The sequence below is a fragment of the Cebidichthys violaceus genome, unplaced genomic scaffold (genome assembly GCF_023349555.1).
Source record: "Cebidichthys violaceus isolate CVI_PGR_0920_01 unplaced genomic scaffold, fCebVio1.0.p SCAF_52, whole genome shotgun sequence".
NCBI classification, from domain to species: domain Eukaryota; kingdom Metazoa; phylum Chordata; class Actinopteri; order Perciformes; family Stichaeidae; genus Cebidichthys; species Cebidichthys violaceus.
In genome coordinates, this window is record NW_027176728.1 from 195,988 (window position 1) to 218,172 (window position 22,185).

The 22,185-nt window shown below is 44.1% G+C and overlaps 1 protein-coding gene across 1 annotated transcript in view; it reads left to right on the top strand.

Moving 5' to 3' along the window:
- kcnc3a (potassium voltage-gated channel, Shaw-related subfamily, member 3a) overlaps nucleotides 1-22,185 on the top strand; it is a 55,002-nt gene that overhangs the window by 22,469 nt on the left and 10,348 nt on the right. Inside the window, exons 2-4 of the mRNA XM_068731564.1 lie at nucleotides 14,296-14,427; nucleotides 15,560-16,421; nucleotides 20,421-20,630. Coding sequence (XP_068587665.1) covers nucleotides 14,296-14,427; nucleotides 15,560-16,421; nucleotides 20,421-20,630 — 1,204 coding nt within the window. The remainder of the gene's footprint in view (nucleotides 1-14,295; nucleotides 14,428-15,559; nucleotides 16,422-20,420; nucleotides 20,631-22,185) is intronic.

The following is a 22,185-nucleotide window of genomic DNA, read 5'->3' on the forward strand; positions in this document are numbered from 1 at the left end:
CCAAGCTGTCAATCATTATATAGGCTTCATCCAGTCATTCAGTCCCCTTTCATGCAACTACCCTCAGTCATTCCTGTATTGCTATGGATGATACTCCATCAAAAGGTCATTCAACTTCATTTAAAACTACATGTTGACTTGCACAAAAGAGTTTGTATAATACATGTATTTGTGTGTGTGTGTGTGTGTGTGTGTGTGTATGTGTGTGTATTTGTTGATTACTTTGGGTTATGACCAAACACTTGAAAATTATTGACATTCCCATCAGCCTCAGCCATGCTTTGTGTTTTGGGCTAAAAAGAAAAGGTTAGCATGACAACAGGGTGGTCTGTATCAATAGCGACCCTCAGTAGCCCGCCCCCCCTCCCCAGGTAAGTGCGGTATTCACTTTCTGACAGCAGCTCCTTTCGGCCCTCAGCCCGGGGCACTATTTGGCAGAGCCCCGTCCTCCCTACTTAGTGTATTGGAGCTACCTCTGCACCGAGCAAAGCACTGCAGCAATCTGCGGCCTGCAGCAGTGCTACAGCAGAGGGGGGAGGGAGGGATCGTTCTCAAGCTGGTCTTATTTTCAGGTTTCTCTTTGGGGTTTCCTGCTTTTTTTCCCCATACTTTTAGTTTGAGCTTCTCTGCTTGATGATTTAGTCGTCCTTTGCTTCCCGTTCTCAGGATGTAGGTACACTTAAAAAACTACTCCAACAGAGCCGGGGTTTTTTTGGGCTTATTAAACCAACCGAGTGGACTTAATCTAGATGCACGCAGACACTCGGAGGCAGCAGGTTCCGCAGTGTGGCTCGGGGCTGTTTTACTACCGTAGCCGGTGTACGGATGGGTGGCTCTCTCAGCGCCAGAGCCCTGTCGCTTTGTGACAGCACCTCTCCTCCTCCTCCTGCCTCCCTTCCATTGTTCTAGGTATCCATTGGTCCGTGTCATTATGGCGCAGTTGGGAGCTCCAGGCGTTACATTAGCCTCTTGCTTGTCTTCTCCACCCGTCCAGCGCTCTCTCCTTACGCACAATCTTTCCAAGCACAAAACTGCCTCGCTTAGCAGATTAAATTAGCCAGGAAAATACGTCTTTTTGCCACCCTAAACTACGTCAGCTAGTTATTCTCCCGTCGTACGCGAGAGGAAGGAAGATCCACACTCCGCCTGACTGGCTGTGTTTATGACTTATGGAGATGTGTTGTGATTGATGGGATTTAATCTATCGATTTATAATGAAACCACATCAAAGCTGAGCTCTTTTGTTTTTCATCCAAAAGAGTCCCATCGATCCCCCCCCCCCTCACCACCACCTCCCTCCTTGCTGATTCAGTGCAGTCCGGCTTTGCTTACGCATACGTCTGGTGAAGGCCAATTACTATCTGAGTGCTTTAGGAGGTGTATGTAAGGCTGAGGCTGGTCGGCTCTAGTAGGCTGCTCTGTCTATCTCTGTCAGAAGCCAGGGAAGAAGTGGAGGAAGAGTGGGCATTGATGCAAAGAAGGACAGAGAATCTTAATCCCAAATATCCCTTTAAATACGAAATAGCAATCCCAGATAATGTATAAACTTTAATGAGTACGAGTTATTCTCAGGCGGATAGCGCTGTTTGTTGTGTTAAGAGTGTGTGTGTGTGTGTGTGTGTGAGAGTGTATGTATCGTTGCGCCGCTGTCCCGGGTACTGAAACACAGTAGAAGAGATTGCGAGAAAGCCATGTCTTTTATTTTATGTTTCGCATACAGCCAATTTATCTAATCATTATAGGCCTGAAAATGAGCAAATGTGTTTTTACGGGCTATCACTGTAATTTATTTCATGTGATTATTTCACATTTTGTTGCCATTTTCTTTTTCAATCAAAAGGGAAATCCATTTCATGCTCAGAAGATAGGTAAAGCGGGTTGTCCCTCAGTCATAAGATCCGGGGTCCGATCCCCTGCTCCTCTAATCCATGTCGATGTGTCCTTGGGCAAGACACTTAACCCCAAATTACTATTGCTATTGGCAATAAGCAATGTGGGGCTTGGATAGATGGGCAGCTAGCACCTTACATTGTAGCCCCTGCCATCTCCGTATAAATGGGTGTGTAAATGTAAAAAAAAAGCACTATACAAGAAGAAGTCTATTTACCATTCCTAAAGAAGTAGTTCAACATCTAAGGAGACGCACCTTGTTTCTAAGAGTGAGAGAAGGATACCAGTTTCCTGTTTGTTTTAAGAATGGTACTGGAGCAGTTAGCCTAGCTTAGCATAAAGACTGGCGTACAATGCTTTATCCATCCGCTCAGCATTTCTGAGTAGTGATATAGCACGAGTTGCCAGACACAGCTGATGATCACAGGTTATGGAAAAGGTATCGTTTAATAAAGACACCATGGTACCCAGCTGTTCAGTCAAGGAAATAGTGTGAGCATGTAACTCCCTCGATTGACCTTAATTTGTACTTATTCCCAAACAAATTAGCAATACATCAAATTACCGACACACAGTGAAGTTTGGGGCCTTATGTGTTGGTCTAAGTTGTACAGAAGAGAAATGACTGTGTTCTACTAATCTGGATCCACAATTTGATACCTCGGTTAAAAAGCAACAACAAAACTTTAAATCTCCTTAACTTCCACATACACTCTTGTATTGCTGTTAGCTTACCTTCTTTTTGAATTTATTTTTAATCCCTGATAACCAGTTTCTCGCCAAAAAATGAATTATTGTTCACATAACTCACAGGATTTTACAGGTCTGTTAGTGTTAGTCTTTTAACCATATCCAACTCCACCGGTGGATTTGGTCTCTCGAAAAGCGCAGCTGGAGATCAGGCAACCAGTAAGGCACGCTGTGCCGTCATTGAAGTGCGTTTCTTTATAGGCGTGGGCGAAGAGAAAAAAAAGTCCTCAGAGAATCGACGATCTTTGAAGGTCAAAATCGAAAAGCTCGGTTTTCGATCAATTCTCAATTGAGAATCAAGCTTGCGTCGCGCTTACTAACAGCTAACATGAACTAGCTCCCCCCCCCCCGCTGATTTCAATGCGGATCGTTGTTCAAAATGTTGCATTATCAGGGACATTTTCTATCGTCTTCAGTTAATCTCGCGCCCTGATCCCTGGTTCCTATGGTGCTGTAGAAAAACCAGTCACGTTTTCAGAATTTGGGCACCGACTTTGTACCGAATTATAAGTTGATATCAACAGTCGCTGTGATGAATGAAAAAAGTGCTCCGTTATAATACCGAATTGCAGCATCGTCAGACCTGTGTTAGTTGTTTGTGTCGAAGCTGATCTTTGACACCTCCTGCGTGTCGCCATCTGTCATCAACAGCGTGAGAGGATGAGATGACAAACAGGTTGGGTGGGTGGGGGGGGGGGGGGTGCAGACAACCATGAGCTGCAGTGAGGATGAAGGCAGCCAGACAAACAAACTAGATAAAGAGCAAGTGATGAATGAGTGTACAACAAGGGGAAATGAAGTGGGACAAGGGGGGGAAATCCTCAGAGGAGGTAAGCGGAGACATCCCGGCTACAGTAGCACACCGGGAGCTAATGCGGTGCGCCGGGAGCTACTGTCTGAAACGGCACCCGGCTACAAGACCACATACGGTCTCTCTGTCGCACCTCAACCTCTACCGCTGCGTCTTTCATGTCTCACTCCCTCACTTATACACACATGATCACAAAGCCTGTCCTGTCACATTCTTACTGACTTGGCAGAACTCGCACTTCAAATGTGTGTGTGTGTGTGTGTGTGTGTGTGTGTGTGTGTGTGTGTGTGTGTGTGTGTGTGTGTGCAGAAGGATCCCAGCCAACATACTGCTGTATCCTCCCCCTGGGGAGTAAACAGTATGCAAATCTAAGCCAGGCTATTTGTAGTGAAGTCACCTTTACAAGGGGACACTGTGTGTGTGTGTGTGTGTGTGTGTGTGTGTGTGTGTGTGTGTGTGTGTGTTTTTTCCGCAGCGAAAGAGAGGACATCCTGATTGCTGCGTCACTACAGGAGAGAATATGTGATGCAATTTATGAAGTGTCACTTTGTATCATCTCTCAGCTGCAGTCGCATTTTCTTTTTTGTGAATACACGTATATGAAAAGAGTTATACAGTCAGGATTGGAACAATATGTCCCATTTACTTCTACTACTGTCATTTTGTTGTGTTCACGCGGGACTTTAGTGTCCAGGAGGTCCAAGCCTCCAAATCAAACAACACAGTGCATCATTTGTTACTGCCCTCTAGAAGTGGCCCCGGACCAGCCAGCGGTATTTGACGAATTGGGAGTGAGAATGTGTTGTCATTTTGCAAATTGGGAAAAAAAAAATCTGAACTCCAGTTCTTTCATTTTTGGTTTAAGTTTAAGCATAGTCGTGATTGAAAGACAACAGCACTGAGCGTCAGTTGGAGACAGGAAACACAGTCAGACGTTTTGTTGACCCATCCATTCACTCCAGCCTCCTAGACTGTGATGGTCTAAAAAAAAAACACAAGCATCATAATTTCACTATTTCTCACTAGCCCACGGGATCCCGTACAATGTACTTTTGGAGGCTGTAGCTGCCTCAGTTTGGAAGCTGGAGTAAAGGTACTGTTATCGTTTGCATGAAGTATGAATGTGATATTTCATCTACTCTAAAAACTATGTATTCAAATAGTACTAGGGAGGACAGTTTCCTTTGTTTCAATTGTCTTTGTTGAAGCAGTGTAAACATAGAATTTAGATTCTCGATCTGGGGGTTACGTTCATATATCTTGTAACGTTGTCATAAGTTCACCCCAACCACCTTCCACTAAATGTCATGTGGTTGATCAAAGGTGCACTTTCACCACCCTAAAAAACTCTGCCACGCAACATAATACAGTCAGCAGTTCATTTGAATTGCTAAACATATTTGACCATACAAATTGGTAGAATATAAACGTAATAATGATAATAAATTTGCAGGAGACAGCGTCAATGAGCCTCACAGTATATCCACTAGCTGGAAGTCACGGGTTCTTTTCTTTCATCTAGTGTACTCCGGCTGTCTCTTTCTGTAATTGTAGTAGCCGTTACTCCTCTTTTCTTTCTCTCCCTCTCTCAACTAACATAAATGTCAGTGCGGGGTCAGTGTGATGAGTTTGGGAACAGCTTGCAGGCCTAAATGATTTTAATTAGAAGCTTTTGATCCTCTGTCCCAAGCTCAGAGCACTTGTTTCTTGGCTCATGTTATTGCAGTTGTCTCTCCTTATTTATCTTCTTTTTGTTTGGAAAAAAAAGTAATTCCTTCAATCATCCCCCTCTTTCTTTAAATCAATCTCCCTTGCTGACGTACACACTTCTATTTAGCTGTTTGACTTCATCCGTTCACTCTCTCAGTATTGACATTATTAGCTAAGTACTTAGGTAATGAGTATTTTCTGAGTCACCGGATGAAGTTTTAGTGTTATTCCTTCCTTATATGCTAACACAAGCACTATGTAAGAGCACTTAAATGCTTTTAAGAAGCTGGTCTTTTTTTTGTTGGTTTTTGCTCTTATTTGCAGAGTTTAGCTAATAGCTGGATATTAACATGTTCGCAAAATGTTATAGTCTATAGGTGAATTAATTGACTTTTGGCCACTAGGGAGCAGAAAGCTGACAGACACACATATTATCACCATCTTCAGTTGTTATACCAAGTGCCTCTCAATGTCTTCCCATTGCTTTATGGGACAGTGCCACAGGAGACAAAACATTATGTCTGGTGTCCCAATATCCACCAAAATATATTTTACTTAAACTGTATAATAACACCAGTAAACACAAAGCATAAGGACTCCATTGGTGTGATATCATTAATGATTGTAAGATACCTTTTTAAAATACACAGGCGTCCGACTAAATGGCAGATTGTGACACATTCTCCGACAGCTATTGTACAATATATTGCTATCTGGCTGTCCTAATATGATCATTTATGTTGTGCTTTTCAATGAGCGCAACCAGGAATATACTGTGTGTGCAGCATTTCATTGCCAGATACGAAGGAAGGACTAAGGCCCCTGGAGCCCTTTGGAAAAGACCAACTTTCTTTTTAGCATGACAGCTACCCGTTAGCGTACTGACAGGTTCTATCAGAGAGAGCCTCAAAAGTCAGAGCAACAGCCTTGACAAAGACACATTGATTGACTGACACAAATGCAGACAAATCAGTGTTGAATTTAGACGTGTGACACATTTAATGTTTTTATATTGAGTTAATAAGTGGGACAGAACATGGTAAACGTCTATGTAAGAGCTGAAAACAAGTAAAATATAATAATAATAATAATAATAATAATAATGATAATAATTATTATTATATTTTAAATACAGTACTATTATTATCAATAATTTAATTTATGTTTAATCATAATTAATTGAACTCTTGTGATGAATGTTGAAAAACCAGGACATTTTAGTGTTTTACAGATATTTGTCAGGTCCTTGGGACACTCGGCTTAAAGTCAAGATATACATTTTTACATCGATCCAATCTCTATCCACTTATCCATGGCCAGAAGTCCGTCTCCCCAGCAACGCTTTCTGGCTCATCCTGGAGGACCCCCAGGTGTTCCGAGGCCAGACGAAATATATATTACCCCCAGTGTGTTCTGGGTCTACCCCGGGGCCTCTAACCAGTTGGATCTCCCCAGAAATTCTCTTAACGGAGGCGTCTAGGAGGCATCGGGATTAGAACCAAAACACTTTAGCTGGCCCCTTTCGACGTGAAGGAGCAGCGGCTCTACTCCAAGTTCCCTCCGGATGTTTGAGCTCCTTACCCAATCTCTGAGGCTGAGCCCAGCCACCCTACGCACCCTACGCACCCTACGCACCCTACGCACCCTGCGTACCCTGCGCACCCTACGCACCCTGCGCACCCTACGCACCCTACGCACCCTACGCACCCTACGCGACTGTGGCTCAGTGGTAGAGCAGTGTTGTCCTTCAATCAGAGGATCGGCGGTTTGATTCCCGGCTCTGCTAGTCCATGTCAATGTGTCCTTGGGCAAGACACTTAACCCCAGATTGCTCCCGTACCTGTGGTTGGAAGACTAGAAAAGCGCTATACAGGTACAGTCCATTTATCATCTCTACAAACCTGCATCCCTAATGGTACCGCCTGTCCATCGCACTCTCCAGTCTTGTGAACAAGACCTCGAGATACTTGAACTCCCTTGCTTGGGGCTGTGACTGACTACCAATCCAGAGGGTGCAATTCACTGTTTTCTGGCTGAAAACCATGGCCTCAGACTTGGAGGTACTAACTCTCATCCCAGCAGCTGATTCTCATCCCAGCCGCTTTGAACTTGGTTGCAAATCATCCCAGTGTGTGCTGTAGGTCATGTTCTGAAGAGAAGTTCCAACAGAACCACATCATCTGCAAAGATGAGGAGAAAATCAAAAACCAACACCCACTGGAAAAAAGTATTTCACTTTGTGCAGAGTATATGGACCTGCAAAGGTAAAGGCTGGCCCACTGCTCCATGGCTAGGACAGAATATGCATTGCCTCTCCTGGATCTGAGATTCAACAGTCAGTCCTTTCCAGCACCCTGGAATAAACTTTCCCAGGGAGGATGAGCAGTGTGAAAGCCTTAATAATTAGAGCACATTTTCTGGTCCCCCTTTGTAAAAATGGGAATTACCACCCAGGTCTGCCACTCCACAGGCACTGTCCCCAACCTCCATGCGACGCTGAAGAGACATTTTCCGCCAAGACAGCTCAAGAATGCCCAGAGTCTTCAGCATCTCAGGGCAAATCTCATCCACCCGTGGCGCCTTACCAGTTCTGCTCCCAGTTCACCCTAACCGGCAGCCTCCCTTCCCATCTGATCCAACTCACCACCAGGTTGTGATTACTTGTGATCAGTTGACAACTCCGCAGATCTGATGATAGGACCATAAAGTCAATCATCGATCTTTGGCCTATAGGGTAATCTCATACCAAGTACACTTGCTGAACCACCCTGTGCTCCAACATGGTGTTTGTTGTGGCCAATCCATGACTGTCACAGAAAAACAAATCACCACTGGGGCTCAGATCAGGCAAAACTGTTCCTCCCAATCACCTCCCCTCTAGGTTACCCACATGAGCGTTCAAGTCCCCCAGCAGAACCAGTCGGTGCTAGTCTGCGATGCAAGGGGTCTGCACGCCTAGTTCCCCACCTCCGCCTGACACCCGGCTCACAATGCACCTAACCCCAATACCTATGTCTGCGAGTGAAAGGCCTCTACAGAGACAATCCCAGACAAACCAGGACATCTGGTCACCGTAATCTAAATGTTCCACTGTGTTCAGCGAAATTTCTAACATTGTCTGTCCAGTCTTCGGTGCTGTAGACAGCTTTTCTGCTGAAAACAAGGATTAAACAAGGAGAGATCTAAAGATACTAAGAGACGACAGAAACGGAAGAACACATATGAAGGAGAAAGGTATAAAAAGAGTGACAGAAATAGAGGAGAAAATAGGAGAGACAGGAGGGACAGGAGTAGTCAGTTATGAAGAAGATAAAGAGAGAAAGCTAAAGAAAGAGAGGAGATTGTCCAGGGGAGGAATATGGAAAGAGATTTAGGTCATTCGATATTAGTGACAGAAGCAAGGGAATGTGAGAGGACAGAGCAGGGAGGTATGAAGGAAAGTAGGAAGAGGGAAAAAGAGAAAGAGTAGGATGAACTCTTGTGTCTTGTAGTTTGAATAACGCTTAGAATGTAAATGTGAGGAGTGTTTTATTTATTATTTAACTTTTTGTAATTTTATGATATATGTTTTACATTTGTCAAGCTTCCTCTCAAAACCATTCAGTGGTAATGTAGCTAGAAGTTCTTATATACAGCACCTATCTCTGAAATATCATTCTACATGTATGGTGTATTTGTTTACAGTGCAGCCACACAAACCTGTTGTTTTATTGATAATGATCATTTATTGATGATTGATAATGCAACCGCGACTGATTTCATGCTGCACACTTCGCGACTCTTCACCTGACTATTCACTGCTGCTCCTCACTCCTCCATGACATATTTTAAACTGATCTACTGTAAAAAAAAACAACTAAAAACTTTAGCATTTTTGATGAACGATGGCCGTCATCGCTAACCACGATGACAGATACATTGTGTTTTCTTGTGACAGCTTCACAATAAAAACCAGGCAAGTTGGACCAATTGAATGCTATAGCTATTGTTGTATAACTATTATGGAGTTTATTTCATGAAATGACTGATGACTTCAAACCAAGAGCGGACAAATGGCTCTGTAAAAAAAGATATCTCAATCTCTGACATAATTATCAGAGAAAGCAAAATGATTTTTCTTGATCTATGAAAATGTTCCTGCTGCTCTTTATTGTTCATCACTTAGGAATAATGACTCAATTCGTTAGCTGATTGGTCTTGATTTGTGATACAGACACTTGATTGAGATACAATTGTTTATTTCATTCTAGTTGTAAAATAGTATTAATTAATCATCTTCACTGGGAAAATCCATGTGTCAATCTTCATGTGCAAAACTACTGAGTCAAACCTTTTTAAACCCTCTGCTGGCCTCAGTGGTAGCCAAAGCCCTCATATCAACCAGTTAGACAATCACATTACTAAGCAAGCTGACTATGACGCCAAACGATGGCTGATTACCTGCCAAAGTGTCTGGCAGAGCAGAGTGACTCGCCACTCTTTGGCTGGTAGTGGGTGTTTCCCACTGAAAGATCTCAAATGCAGACTGTCATCTGACAATAAACATAGAAAACTATTGTACTGTGAGTCACTGAAAAGACCTGTATAGTTTGATATGCTATGTTTGAAGAGAAAATAAACAATTGCAGAAAATGACAAAGGGTATTTACCCTCTCTGATTACCCAACAAAACACATTTAATTGTAACTTTTATTGTGAATTATTTGTAAGACCCGTGGAAAATGCAGTGACTTGCGTGGATCCATAAATTAGTGGAGTGCTGGCTTTTTATTGTCGAAATGCAGTATTTCAGCAACGCAGCAGCAACGCAGCAGCAGCAGCGCGGTCTGCGTGGATGCCACACATGTGCGAGACGCAGCAGTTCACCAAAAATGCATTGAGATTTTTTTTCAAATCCAGCATCCAGTTAAAGAAATAGCTTGCCGAGGCAAGTTGTAAAATTAAATGGGGGGATGTTTAATGCCGTGTTTCCTTCTGCATCTGCTTTTAGTATCTCTTCAGCACTCAGGAACGCCTGTGTGTGTGTGCGTGTGTGATGTGTGTTTGTGTGTATCCAGGGCAGCTCTAGATAGCAGTGTTAAATTAGACCATGATAATAAGCTGTGGGACTTGATGAGTTCCCTGAGGATTAGAGAAAGACTTCATCTGTCTGTCTTCATCACTGACCTGACACACACACACACACACACACACACACACACACACACACACACACACACACACACACATACTTGAAGGCATACTTACATATTCATACACTTGACTGGTTTTACATCGTCTTATGTGGGTTATTGAATTTGATTGTAACTACAGTGTAATTAATAATATCAATGATGCGCCAGAGCCATCATTTAATGTTATTAGTTACATCCGTTCTTTTCCTTGCTCTGACAAAATGTCCAATTTATCAGGTCAATTCTCGTTGTAGATGCTCCCACTTTACCAAAATATCCAACAACACGGTATGACATTTCATAGCTATGCAGACGACACAATTGTTTAACAGACAAAATGTTCAAATGTTATGGGGCCCTAAAACCGGTTCACCTGGAGCCCCAAAAGCTTAAATATCTTTATAGATCACAGGTTGAATTTAAAGAAAGCACATTGGCTGTGTCACTGAGACCAGTTCTAAGAAATATGACAAAATCTGCACCTGAACAGACTTCAGCTTGCACTTAATTAAGCTGCCAGAGTCTGAAGCGAAATAAGTAAAATAGAACACTGACAGCTTTACACTGTCCCTTTAATAATCAATCAGCACCCACTTAGTTGAATGTCTCTCTCTCTTTTCTACTTAGCTGCAGTCTTAGGTCATCAAACAAGCTACACTATCAGGTGGTGGTATCTATATAGCGCTGTGGTTAAGGTTTGCAAACCAACTTAATACCCGTCCGCTCACAACCTCCATTTTCAAGACTGCGGTAACGCAAGGTGCCGAGATTACAGCCCTTCACCTCGCTCACAGACCATCCACACCGTACTAACGCTGCCTCAGGAGCAATGGAAGTCAGGCAACGGCTGGCGGTAAAACGGTTTTGACTCACAGTTTCACAAGCGTGTCGGACATAGGGTGGGATTTGGGTAGCATAAAAACAGGAAAGTCTTTAGCCAGTGTTTGGTTTGTCCATTCTGGGCTACTGTAGAAACATGGCGGTACAGTATGGTGGACTCCTGGAAGGGGTCCCCTGCCCTATGTAGATATGAAGGGCACCTTTTCCCAGTTTCAGGTGATCATACATATGTGCACATAACACACATGAATACTGTTTCCATTTCTGATAATATATTTAGGAAAAACTGTAGTGCATCCCTGTAAGATTGTTTTTGAATTTTCATCAGGAGGAATGAAAAAAGCAACCACAAAACAGTTCTGTGGGCAGACAACATGGCCGACATCTTCGCATTAAAATTGACTTTCAGGGGAAACACTACTCATTAACTTTGACTTTGTTCGAGCTCCAGGCATGCTCCGCCGTTGCATTGTATTCAAAATAGTTTTGTTTGTGTCATTTAGCTGAATCCCACGTATGACATTTTATTATCATTATTATTATTTGAGGATTCGCTGGTTCGCTGTGATTAAAAGACAAGAAATGACTGCGTCCAGTCAAAAACAACCCTATTTTCATATCATTCTTGTATCACGCTTGCAGAAATGCATAATGCAACGGGGTTAATATTGTGAAATGATTACTTAGGTTCAGGCAACAAAACTACTTCGTTAAGGTTAGAAAAAAGGTCATGGTTTGAGTGATAATAATAACACAAGAGCCCTTAACCCTAGCCCCTCAGAAACCCACCAACAAGCCTGTGGGAGAAGCACCTGCAACGCTTAGCACCTCTACTTCCTGTGGGCATGAACAGGAAATCACGTTCATGTGCGTTGCCCTGTGATCCTGATATCACAGAATTTTTCGCGTCCCCTAATTCCATGGAGGAGAATGAAATATTATTTCCATATAGAGACTATTTCTTCAGTAGAAAGGAAGAATCTGTGTCTACAGTGAGGTCGTATCCAGGTTAATCATGATTTACAAGGACCCTGTTTCTGTGCTCTTCAGTTTTGCAAATTTAATTTGTCAACATTCCATTCACGTTTATGTATTGTATTGGAGTATTAGCAAGACTGGGTGACCGTGGCTAAGTGGAGAGCAGGGCTGCGGGTCGTCGGTTCGATCCCCGGCTCCAGCTCCGCTAGTCTCACGTCAATGTGTCCTTGAGCAAGACACTTAACCCCAAAATTGCTCCCATAGCTGTGCCTACGGTGTATAGATACTGAATTATAAATCGCTTTGGATAAAAGCGTCTGCTAAATGACTGTAATGTTTAAGACTAGATACGTGTGTGTGTGTATATTTTGAGGGAACTGACCTATTAACGCAAAACACGCCCCGGAACTTCACGTAATGTGTCACACCAACTTCTTTTGATATATATAACATACTGTTTATAATATAGAGTGTAATTTCTTTCACATGTGGTTACAAACCCACAGAAAATGATCAACTGACTTTGCAACCCTTCTCAGCTCTATAGATCAATTTAGTGTCTAATCTAATCTAAGTTTCATTTTATTTAGTATTTTCTTTAGGAGTTGGAGGAGACCAAAAACAGAGCTGAAAGAAGAGTCAATATTGGATTTCGTGGACACAAGCTTGCATACACAAAATCCACAGTCTATGCAGTTTGAACCCACTAATTACTCATTGTATTGAATAGTATGGTAGTAGGAGATTTTGAACACCGCCTGTGTCTGCTGGATGTGTAATCAGCTCACATGTTAGCCACATGGACTTTATAAGGACGTAACGTGTCGAGTTTGTGTTCTGCTGCACGTATTTTTAATAAATAGGCCTCTGTGCTATGATCTCACAGACGGTCTTCGATCGGCTGCTTCTTGTCACATCCGATTAGCCTTTCCTCTAAAGTTTCGGAAGATGCTAAATATCTACTGACAGTGAATTATAGATGTGGTCAGTATCTAGGCAGCTCAGTATCTGCATGCTTGTGAGGCAGGACGAACCAACGTCAGGGTTAAAAAGGAAGGAAAGGAGTTTAGAAAAGGAGCCGGAATGATGTCGCGAGTCCTTGAGAACAGACCTTGACGGACAACCTGGCGTTTGGGAAGACGACTGCTGCTCCGCACACACTGGGAGGACCCCACGACACATCTAGGCAGCCCACTGCATAGAGCACAGGGTGAGAGAGAGGGAGGGATAGGAAGGTGGAGGGGGGAGAAACAGAGCGAGAGAGAGAGAGAGAGAGAGAGAGAGAGATGGGAGGGCAAGGAATAGTAGGGGGTAGGGGGATGCTGCAGAGAAAAGGAAATCTCATTACACACGCGTGAGCACTGTACAGAAAATGGCTGATAATATGCTACATAAAATACATGAATGATTCGCCAGTTGCACGGTTGATGTAGTGTGTGTGTGTGTGCGTGTCTGTGAGTGTGTGTAGGTGGTCTACGACAAATAATCATTGATCCTATGCTGATAGAAAAACGACGTGTGGCGTCGCTACATACGTTCTACGATACACGCCGTGCGCTTTTGTAACGGTGCTCACAGTTATGCATTCATCTCCTTATTCCCCCATTGTTCATGTACCCACTTATTTTCTCTTACCATACACTGTGTATCTACTTCTTCACTTTCTCTCTTTTAAACACACACACAGACACACACACACACACACAGACACAAAGAGCTACCCTGTGTACCTCATTACTTTTACACTCTCCATCCATCATCCGTCCCTCCCTCCCTCTATGTCTCGGACTGTGCTGTTATCAATGGGATTGCAGCAGTCAGGACGTTTGCAGTGAATTAACAACATTCCTCCCCTCTCCTCAGTGTGTTGTTGGTGCCCCCTGTCTGCAGCCTGTTGGCATAACCACTTCTTTCCACATACCGCAATGGCCCAACCCCCCCTCCCCCCACAAGCAATCACATGAGCACCAAGGTACTAACGGCAAAGGCTTAAACCGGCCAGAAAAGTGTCGGCGTGCAGATGTGACAGCTTCTTGTACTGCAACTTGAATAAAAGGTAAAGAATGTGTGGTTGATGGTGCAAACCGTAAAAAAAAAAATGTTTAACCCCTCCCCCCCCTTGTTCTGTTTCTCTCTCTGCAGTATGTGGCATTTGGCTCTCTCTTCTTCATCCTCCTCTCCATTTCCACCTTCTGCCTGGAGACCCACGAAGCTTTTAACACCATCTACAACAAAACAGAGAACGTCACTGTCGGCAACGTGACGCATGAGGAGGTACGGTGAAGTTTAAGTGAAGTGTTCTTTCGTGTTAGAGATGTTACTATATTATCACACATCTTTCACGTTCTATAATGTTGGGAGGCACAGATTCAAGAATGAATGACCAAAAAAATGAAGCAGGGTCTGAGATATCGGGTATTTTTTGTATTTTTATTTTTTTTTTCCTGGGAGATTCCTGTTTTTCATTGTCCTCTCCCTGTTTCCACCCAGGGTCTCCCTATTAATGACAACATTTCACACCTCCCCCCCCCCCCCCCTTACGTTATCGCAACTTGCCTCAACCCTACTGCTTCCGCCAGGACAACAATACAGCTACGCTGAATTTTGTTTCCTGCTGGCGAAGAGCTGCTTGCGATACAAAACGGTTTGAGCTTCGCTTGCCGCCATCACAGAGCACATTGCTCAAAGTTGGGCTTTGCCCGATGCAGTGAAAAGCTGTCCTGGTGTGGAACGAGCCGTTGGAAATGATGGGTCTCAGAGCTCAGTGGTGAGTCGCGATCCCCTGCTTTGGTTTGCGAAAATCCTCCTTACTTTTGAGGTCTCAAGGTTGGCAGGTATGAGCATCCTATCATAAGACCCTCCCTTCAAGGTAAAAGCTCACACCCATACATTTGTCGTGAAGCTCAAACCCTTATGGCAACACCATTGTTTGTTTTTTTCTCAGCCGTGTTTTCAAAGGGCGAGTAGTGTAGTGCTGCTCATAATGTGTAAAATCGATGGATTGCCCCGGTAATGAGACATACTTTTGTTGTTAGAAGGCCATTCACTGGGTTTAACTTGTCTTTTGTTTCTCAGGATTTTGCGACTGGACTCAATATTGAAAAGGGCAAGAACTGAATTGTTGCTACGTTTAGTGTTGTTTAGATTAATACGGAGATAGTTTTGAAGGTGATCTGTGCCAGAAGGGGGTTGGCTAGAGGTTAGTTAGGATCACCCTAATTTGACTTATGTGTTCCCTATTTTTCTATACACCTACATAGAAAAGACGTATTGGTACGGAATATTCAACTTTTGAAGGACATGGTGTTTTGCCTCTGGGCATATACCGTGTAATGAATGAATAAATGATTGAGTAAACTCATCATAGAATCAACTAACCCTTTGATTTGTTTCTTCTACATTGCAGATAGTGTACGAGGTAGTCACAGATGGCTGGCTGACATATGTGGAGGGTGTCTGCGTCATTTGGTTCACCATCGAGGTGATGGCGCGTGTCGTCTTCTGCCCCGACAAGGCAGAGTTCTTCCGCTGCACCCTCAACATCATAGACTTTGTGGCCATCGTGCCCTTTTACCTGGAGGTGGCGCTGAGCGGCCTCTCCTCCAAAACAGCCAAAGACGCGCTGAGCTTCCTGCGCGTGGTGCGCTTTGTCCGTATCCTGCGTATATTCAAGCTGACCCGCCACTTTGTCGGTTTGCGGGTCCTGGGCCACACTCTGCGGGCAAGCACCAATGAGTTCCTGCTGCTCATCATCTTCCTTGCGCTGGGCGTCCTCATCTTTGCTACCATGATCTATTATGCCGAACGCATCGGTGCCGACCCCGACGATCCAACAGCTGCGGCCCACACCAACTTCAAGAACATCCCCATCGGGTTCTGGTGGGCTGTGGTGACCATGACCACGCTGGGCTACGGGGATATGTACCCTGAAACATGGTCAGGAATGCTCGTGGGTGCCCTCTGCGCCTTGGCCGGTGTGCTGACCATCGCCATGCCAGTGCCCGTCATTGTCAACAACTTCGGCATGTACTACTCCCTGGCCATGGCCAAGCAGAAGCTCCCCAAGAAGAGGAACAAGCACATCCCCCGAGCGCCACAGCCCGGCAGCCCTAACTACTGCAAGCCAGATGCCCTGGCCATGGCAACCGCCTCGCCGCACAGACTGATGGGCAATGTGCTTGGGCCGGGCATGGTGGGATCTGGCAGCATGATGGGCACTGGAGACTGCCCACTGGCACAGGAAGAGATCATTGAGATCAACAGGGCAGGTGAGTGATTGACCAGAACCAAGATTATAGTGTGCATGGGAGAGTTCCAATGGGCCTTGGGGGTCCGATTTTGTCCAGTATTGAGATCCCGATTGTTTAACATGTTTACTCATTGACTTTGGAAACATCATGCATTCAGAAAGAACATTTTGCAAAAGTTAAGTTAAATGCATCCACCTGGTGCACTTTGAGAGCAAAACTAAGAGGCTACATCTTTGAAGAGCTTTGTTCTTGGGAAGCCAAAATTGTAATTAAAATTAGAATTCAATTTACTGCACAGCCCTTTTGTTGAGCCTATAAATTGCCATAAAAGAGTGAAAAAGGCCTGTGATCAAACCCTGAGGTCACGTCTTCAAATAGCTTTCGCCTTGCCAACAGCTTAAAACCTGAATATATGAAACATGAAATGAAATTAACAAACAAACAGCAAATCATCAACATTTGAGAAGCTGGAAACACATTATAGACAAATGTTTTTTTTCTATATTATTGACTTAATCGACTTAATAATCAAATATCATCATCGTTGCCCTTTTTAATCTGTTTTGGATTCAATTGGATAATTGTTCAAACACTCATTTAAAAACCATGTTGATGAAATAGAAACCTCTGAATCGTGTATCTAAGTTGAACCAATATCACATCTCGCCCCAAAGCACCGACATTAAGAGTGATTTTCTCTGAGAAAGTGACTCAGAAGGCTTGAATTTGAATTGAGAGCGCTGAAACACTGTGGTTGAGCAGTAGAGGACATGGGACATGTTGGTGTGTTTGTGGCCTGGATGTTGTTTTGCCCATGGTAATGCCTCGGTAGAGAAACAACGTGTTTCTTTATCAGACATGTATCGTCTTTCCCTCTTCACTTAACTACTTATAGAGTTCCAAATTCTAAAGTTAATCACTCGAGTGTCCCTGAGAAAAGGAATTATATAAAACTGTATAAAAAGTTTCAGATTTTCTCATCAAACTGATGACCAGAGGTCAGATTTCAAGCACTGACTTGATGGGAGAAGTGCGTATCTAACAGGTTTTGAAGCTGTAAATAACTTGCTGATGTCCTCCTTCTTCCTAGAAAGGAGGACACTAAAATAGATTTTAATTTACGATGGGACGGGAAAGCTGAAGAAAAGCTTATGACTTTCACTCGACAAATCCATCTCTTCCCTCTCACGGCCAGATGCCGCAGCATCGAGGCTGACATGTTCAGATTATCCTGGAATGGGTTTATATAGATATACAGTACTTTATGCCTGCTGAAACATTGATCCGGGTCATCTCATCTCTGCTTTGCTGTTTTAATTGACATGTCCATCATCTAAGACGATACACAAGTGTGTGTGTGTGTGTCTGTGTGTTGCTGGTGGTGGAGTTGCAATGTGTCCCTTTACCGGACTTAAAGTTATAATTATGTATTGCCTTGAGACTGGCTTGCCACCAGTGTTTGACGGTAAGCTGACATGTAATCAGTATACCATACCAATCAGGCATATCATATTTTCTTTCCTTTTGATTTTGCACATCTTTAGAAATTAGCAATACAAGCCCATTCATGAGCCCATGAAAGGTCCAGTGCGTAGGATTTGGCGGAACCCAACGGTGAGGTTGCAGATTGCAACCAACTGAAACCTCTACCGTGTGCCGAGTGTGTCGGCAACACGTTTTCATTCCAAATCGTTGCAAACTGATGCTTTGTCAGAACCCTTGGGGTCACTTTCTAATGCGAGAGTTCTCTAGTGAGAAGTAGAGTCATTTCCTCTTAGACTTCTATACGGTCAGACTTATTTTTCTCAACCGGAGGAGTCGCCCCCCTGCTGGTCAGTGGAGAGAATGCAAGTTTATTTAAGACACTTCCGCATCGGCTTGCTGCCTGCAGTTAACACATGAATTTATACAAAAACACTGAGGTTCAGGCAACAAGACCACTTAGGACCTGTGTCCACGTAACGCCGTTTTTTGGGAGAAAAGCGCTTCATCCCAGCGTTTCAATGATATCTTGAAAACATAATGACCACTCTAACCACTGTTGTATGATAGACTAGAATTGCTCCTTTGCTCTGTATTATCAAGATGTATTAGTTTTACGTAGTTGTTTCACCACAAGAGCAGAGAACGTCTGCTTCATACTTCGTATGACAGACGTAACGTTGGAGAAAGCACAACACTCACCAGTAACGTTCAGTGTCCCACCAGACGATCTACTCCTAAATGGGCTTTTCGCTCTTTGTTACGATAGCGTCTGTCTGAAATACAGAGCTCAGCGGCCGCACACCGAAAAAAGGCTGCAGCTCTCAGAAAAGACGATGCTGGGCGCAGCACCTTTTTGTCCAGCATAAAACATAAGCAACGTAACATAAGTTTGGAAAAAAATTTCCACAAACATCACTAACCTAGCTTCAAAGTAACTCAACAACACTTTGGGACACGAACACCGGTCACTTGGTTGAAAGTCCTGTGTTTGTTTAAACCCACTCGCCAACATGTGCGTGGGTTTTTTCAGCCTTTATGCTAGGTCTTCATACTTCCGGTGCATTTGAAAGCCTGGTGCGTCTCATGCAGAAGCTAAAGGTGACTTGTGCGCCGGTATCAGAACAAAGAGATTTGATGCTCTGGAAGTGACACAACTAAAAATATCATCTAAAATGACAGTTGTTTTCTTTTCCCTGCTGTGATCTCAGCATTGAAAGTCTCTCACACCGCCGCTCAACTTTCATGAACTTTTATGAATCTTTGACATCAACGTCGACGAACCGGTACGGAGAGCTGGAGGAGTACAAAACTTTTCATGTGAACTCCGCTCTCCCCACATTTATTATCTCGTCTTAATGACCGGACGTTTTTTTCCACTGCGTTCGTTCAGAACGACGAAACAAAAAACACTTTTGATTGCTGATGTGCTCGGACAACACGTCGTACGAGCTGGCTCTTTCAGTTTGTTGTGTGGAGACATTTGAGTCCTCTGTGTGTGTGTGTGTGTGTGTGTGTGTGTGTGTCCGCCCCTCTGGCTTGTATCTGTAACTGTTGAGCAGTAAACCATATCAGATTAGATTTGACAGCTGTGTTGAAGGCTACAAACATTGCTTCCCCTGTAGCCATCTTCTCTTTAGTGTGTGTGTGTGTGTGTGCGTGTGCGCGCGCGCACGCAGCATATATCTTGCCCCACTCCTTTGTTTAGTCCCTCTCATTCAGTGCTGTTAAATGCTGTGTATGTTTGTGTGTGTGTGTGTGTGTGTGTGTGTGTGTGTGTGTGTGTGTGTCTGCTGCTGCTCTTGCTGCAGTGTGTTGGTCATGTGATCAGGATAGCTATCACAAGGCACTAACGTTCTTCTCCTCCCCCTCCTTCCTCTTCTCTCCCCTTCAATCTTCTGTCGTTTTTCCATGCTGTCTTCACCCTCTTTCATTTTCTTTTCATCTCCTCGTCTTTTTTTCCTCTTTTTCCACTCTTCTTTCATATCCCGTTTTTTTTTCCGCTTCTGTTGCTCATCTCCAAATCCTTCCTCCTCCTCACCCACCTGCGTTCTTTATCTCCCTTTTCCTGCTTCTCTTAATGGGTCCACACCCTGCATACTCCTCCTCCTCCTCCTTCTCTCCGGACCATTAATCTTCTCTTCCTTTACCTACCCTCCTCCTCTCACTCTCACTCTCTCTCACCCTCCACACCCCCCCCCCCTTTCTTTCACATGCTGACTTCTGTTTTCTTTTTCATTTTATATTTTCCATATCATTTACTTTTTTCTCCTCTTCTCTCAACTCCTCTATCATTCTCTCATGTCTCCTTTCTTCCCCTCTCCTTTCCTCCCATCTTACCTCCTTTCATGTCCTCGCCATGTTTCCTTAACCCTAACCCTCTCATACACAACTTCCCTTGCACCCCTATCGATATCCCTTCCTTGATGTCCCTCCTTCCTCTTCTGTCGCCTTCTCTCTTCCTCTCTTCTAAACTTTCTACCACTTTCTCTACCCCCCTCCCCCCCCTCCATCTCTCTGTCCCCCCCTCTCCAGACTCCAAGCAGAACGGCGATGCTGCAGCCAACGCGGCCCTGGCCAACGAGGACTGCCCCACCATCGACCAGGTCCTCGGGGACGAGCGCAGTCCGGCCACGGGGGGCCTCGGCTCCACCACCAGCCGCGAGCGCTACCCGCATGACCGGGCCTGCTTCCTGCTCAGCGCCGGGGAGTTCCAGCGCACGACGGACGGGAACGTCCGGAAAGGTAGGAGGGCGGAGGGGGGGAGACGGAGGATTGAAGGGGGAGGAGGAGGAGGAGGAGGAGAAGAAGGAGGAGGAGCGGGGGTAGGGTGGTACCTGAGTGACAGCAGTGGGCTGTCAATCAATGCATGGTCCTGACTGATATGTGCTGACTGTGTGTGGTGTGCAAAAGAAAAAAAACGTCGACACGCACATGTAACATCCGGACACATACGTTTCAAGCAAACGCACATCCAAGTACACACATACATACAGGCAGGGGACAAAATAATAGGAACAATATAAAGGTTCATGGTATTCAATCCACACGCCCTGTAAAGGTACACACGCCATACAGACAAAATAAGAATAGCGTATTGTTTTATTTCAAAATAAAAATAGGCCCTGAGAGCTGACACTGAGACTCAGCAACACACACACACACACACACACACACACACACACACACACACACACACACACACACACACACACACACACACACACACACACACACTACTTGTTACATTTCCCCTCCATCATTCGTGTGATGGCTCAGCATCTCCACAACGCTCACTCCCTTCAGACCGTTCAGCACGAAGAGCACCAATCGCACATCGATGCCCAATGAACGGCATCGATATGCCATCCTATGATTCCTCTCATTCACAGTCAGTGATAGACTAGTATAGAGAACGTCCTGCCTCTGTACTGCAGAACGTCCTGCAGCGGCTGCTGCAGCACAGCCATGTGCGTTGATGTTGGAGTGACTGATTTTACTCTAACATTCTCATACAAGCTTTATTTTTCTTCTTCTGTGAATTGTGGTCAAATAATTGCAATTGATCAGATTCTGCAGGTGGTTTCTTACTGATGTCCGATGGGTCAACAGTCACTCAGCAACGCTACATGCAGGAGAACGTCGGGCCTCTGTGCGCGCTGTATTCTATGTTCATCATAGCTGATACAGTTGTGTGTGTTACACTGTGTGCATTCAGCTAAACTGTTTCATTTCAAAACACTGTCCTTTTTTTTGGGGGGGGGGGGGGGGGGGGGGGGGGGGGGATTATATTGTTACCGGTCGTGCTTGATAAAGAAAGTTATAACAATACAGATACAATTGGTGTCAACAAATCCCATGAAAAGACAAAAGAAGACTTGCTTTTGTTTGTCTTATTTTACATATGGCCTCGTGAATTATGACTTTTGTCTGTCGCCGGTTTAATTTATTTAGAATATTTTTCCTATTCCAATATCTGAATAATGTTAAGAAGTTTATCGTAATTATCTCTGGGACAATATATATCGCCCGACGAAATTTGTTATCGTGACAGACCTGCTAACACGCTCAACATCAGCATGTTAGCATTGTCACTAGATTATCTGTTATTAGAGGCTCAGCAATTTCTTAAAACAGCTCTATACTGTAGTTTTTAGCAAACGTTACTCAAATCGGGGACTATGTTCAGTCGCGGATGTATACACATTTGGCGCTCCAGTGAGTATTTGTTGCTCGATGGTGCAGAGTTTTAATACACACACAAAATATTTACTGTAATTCTGGTCTTTCCATGGGATTT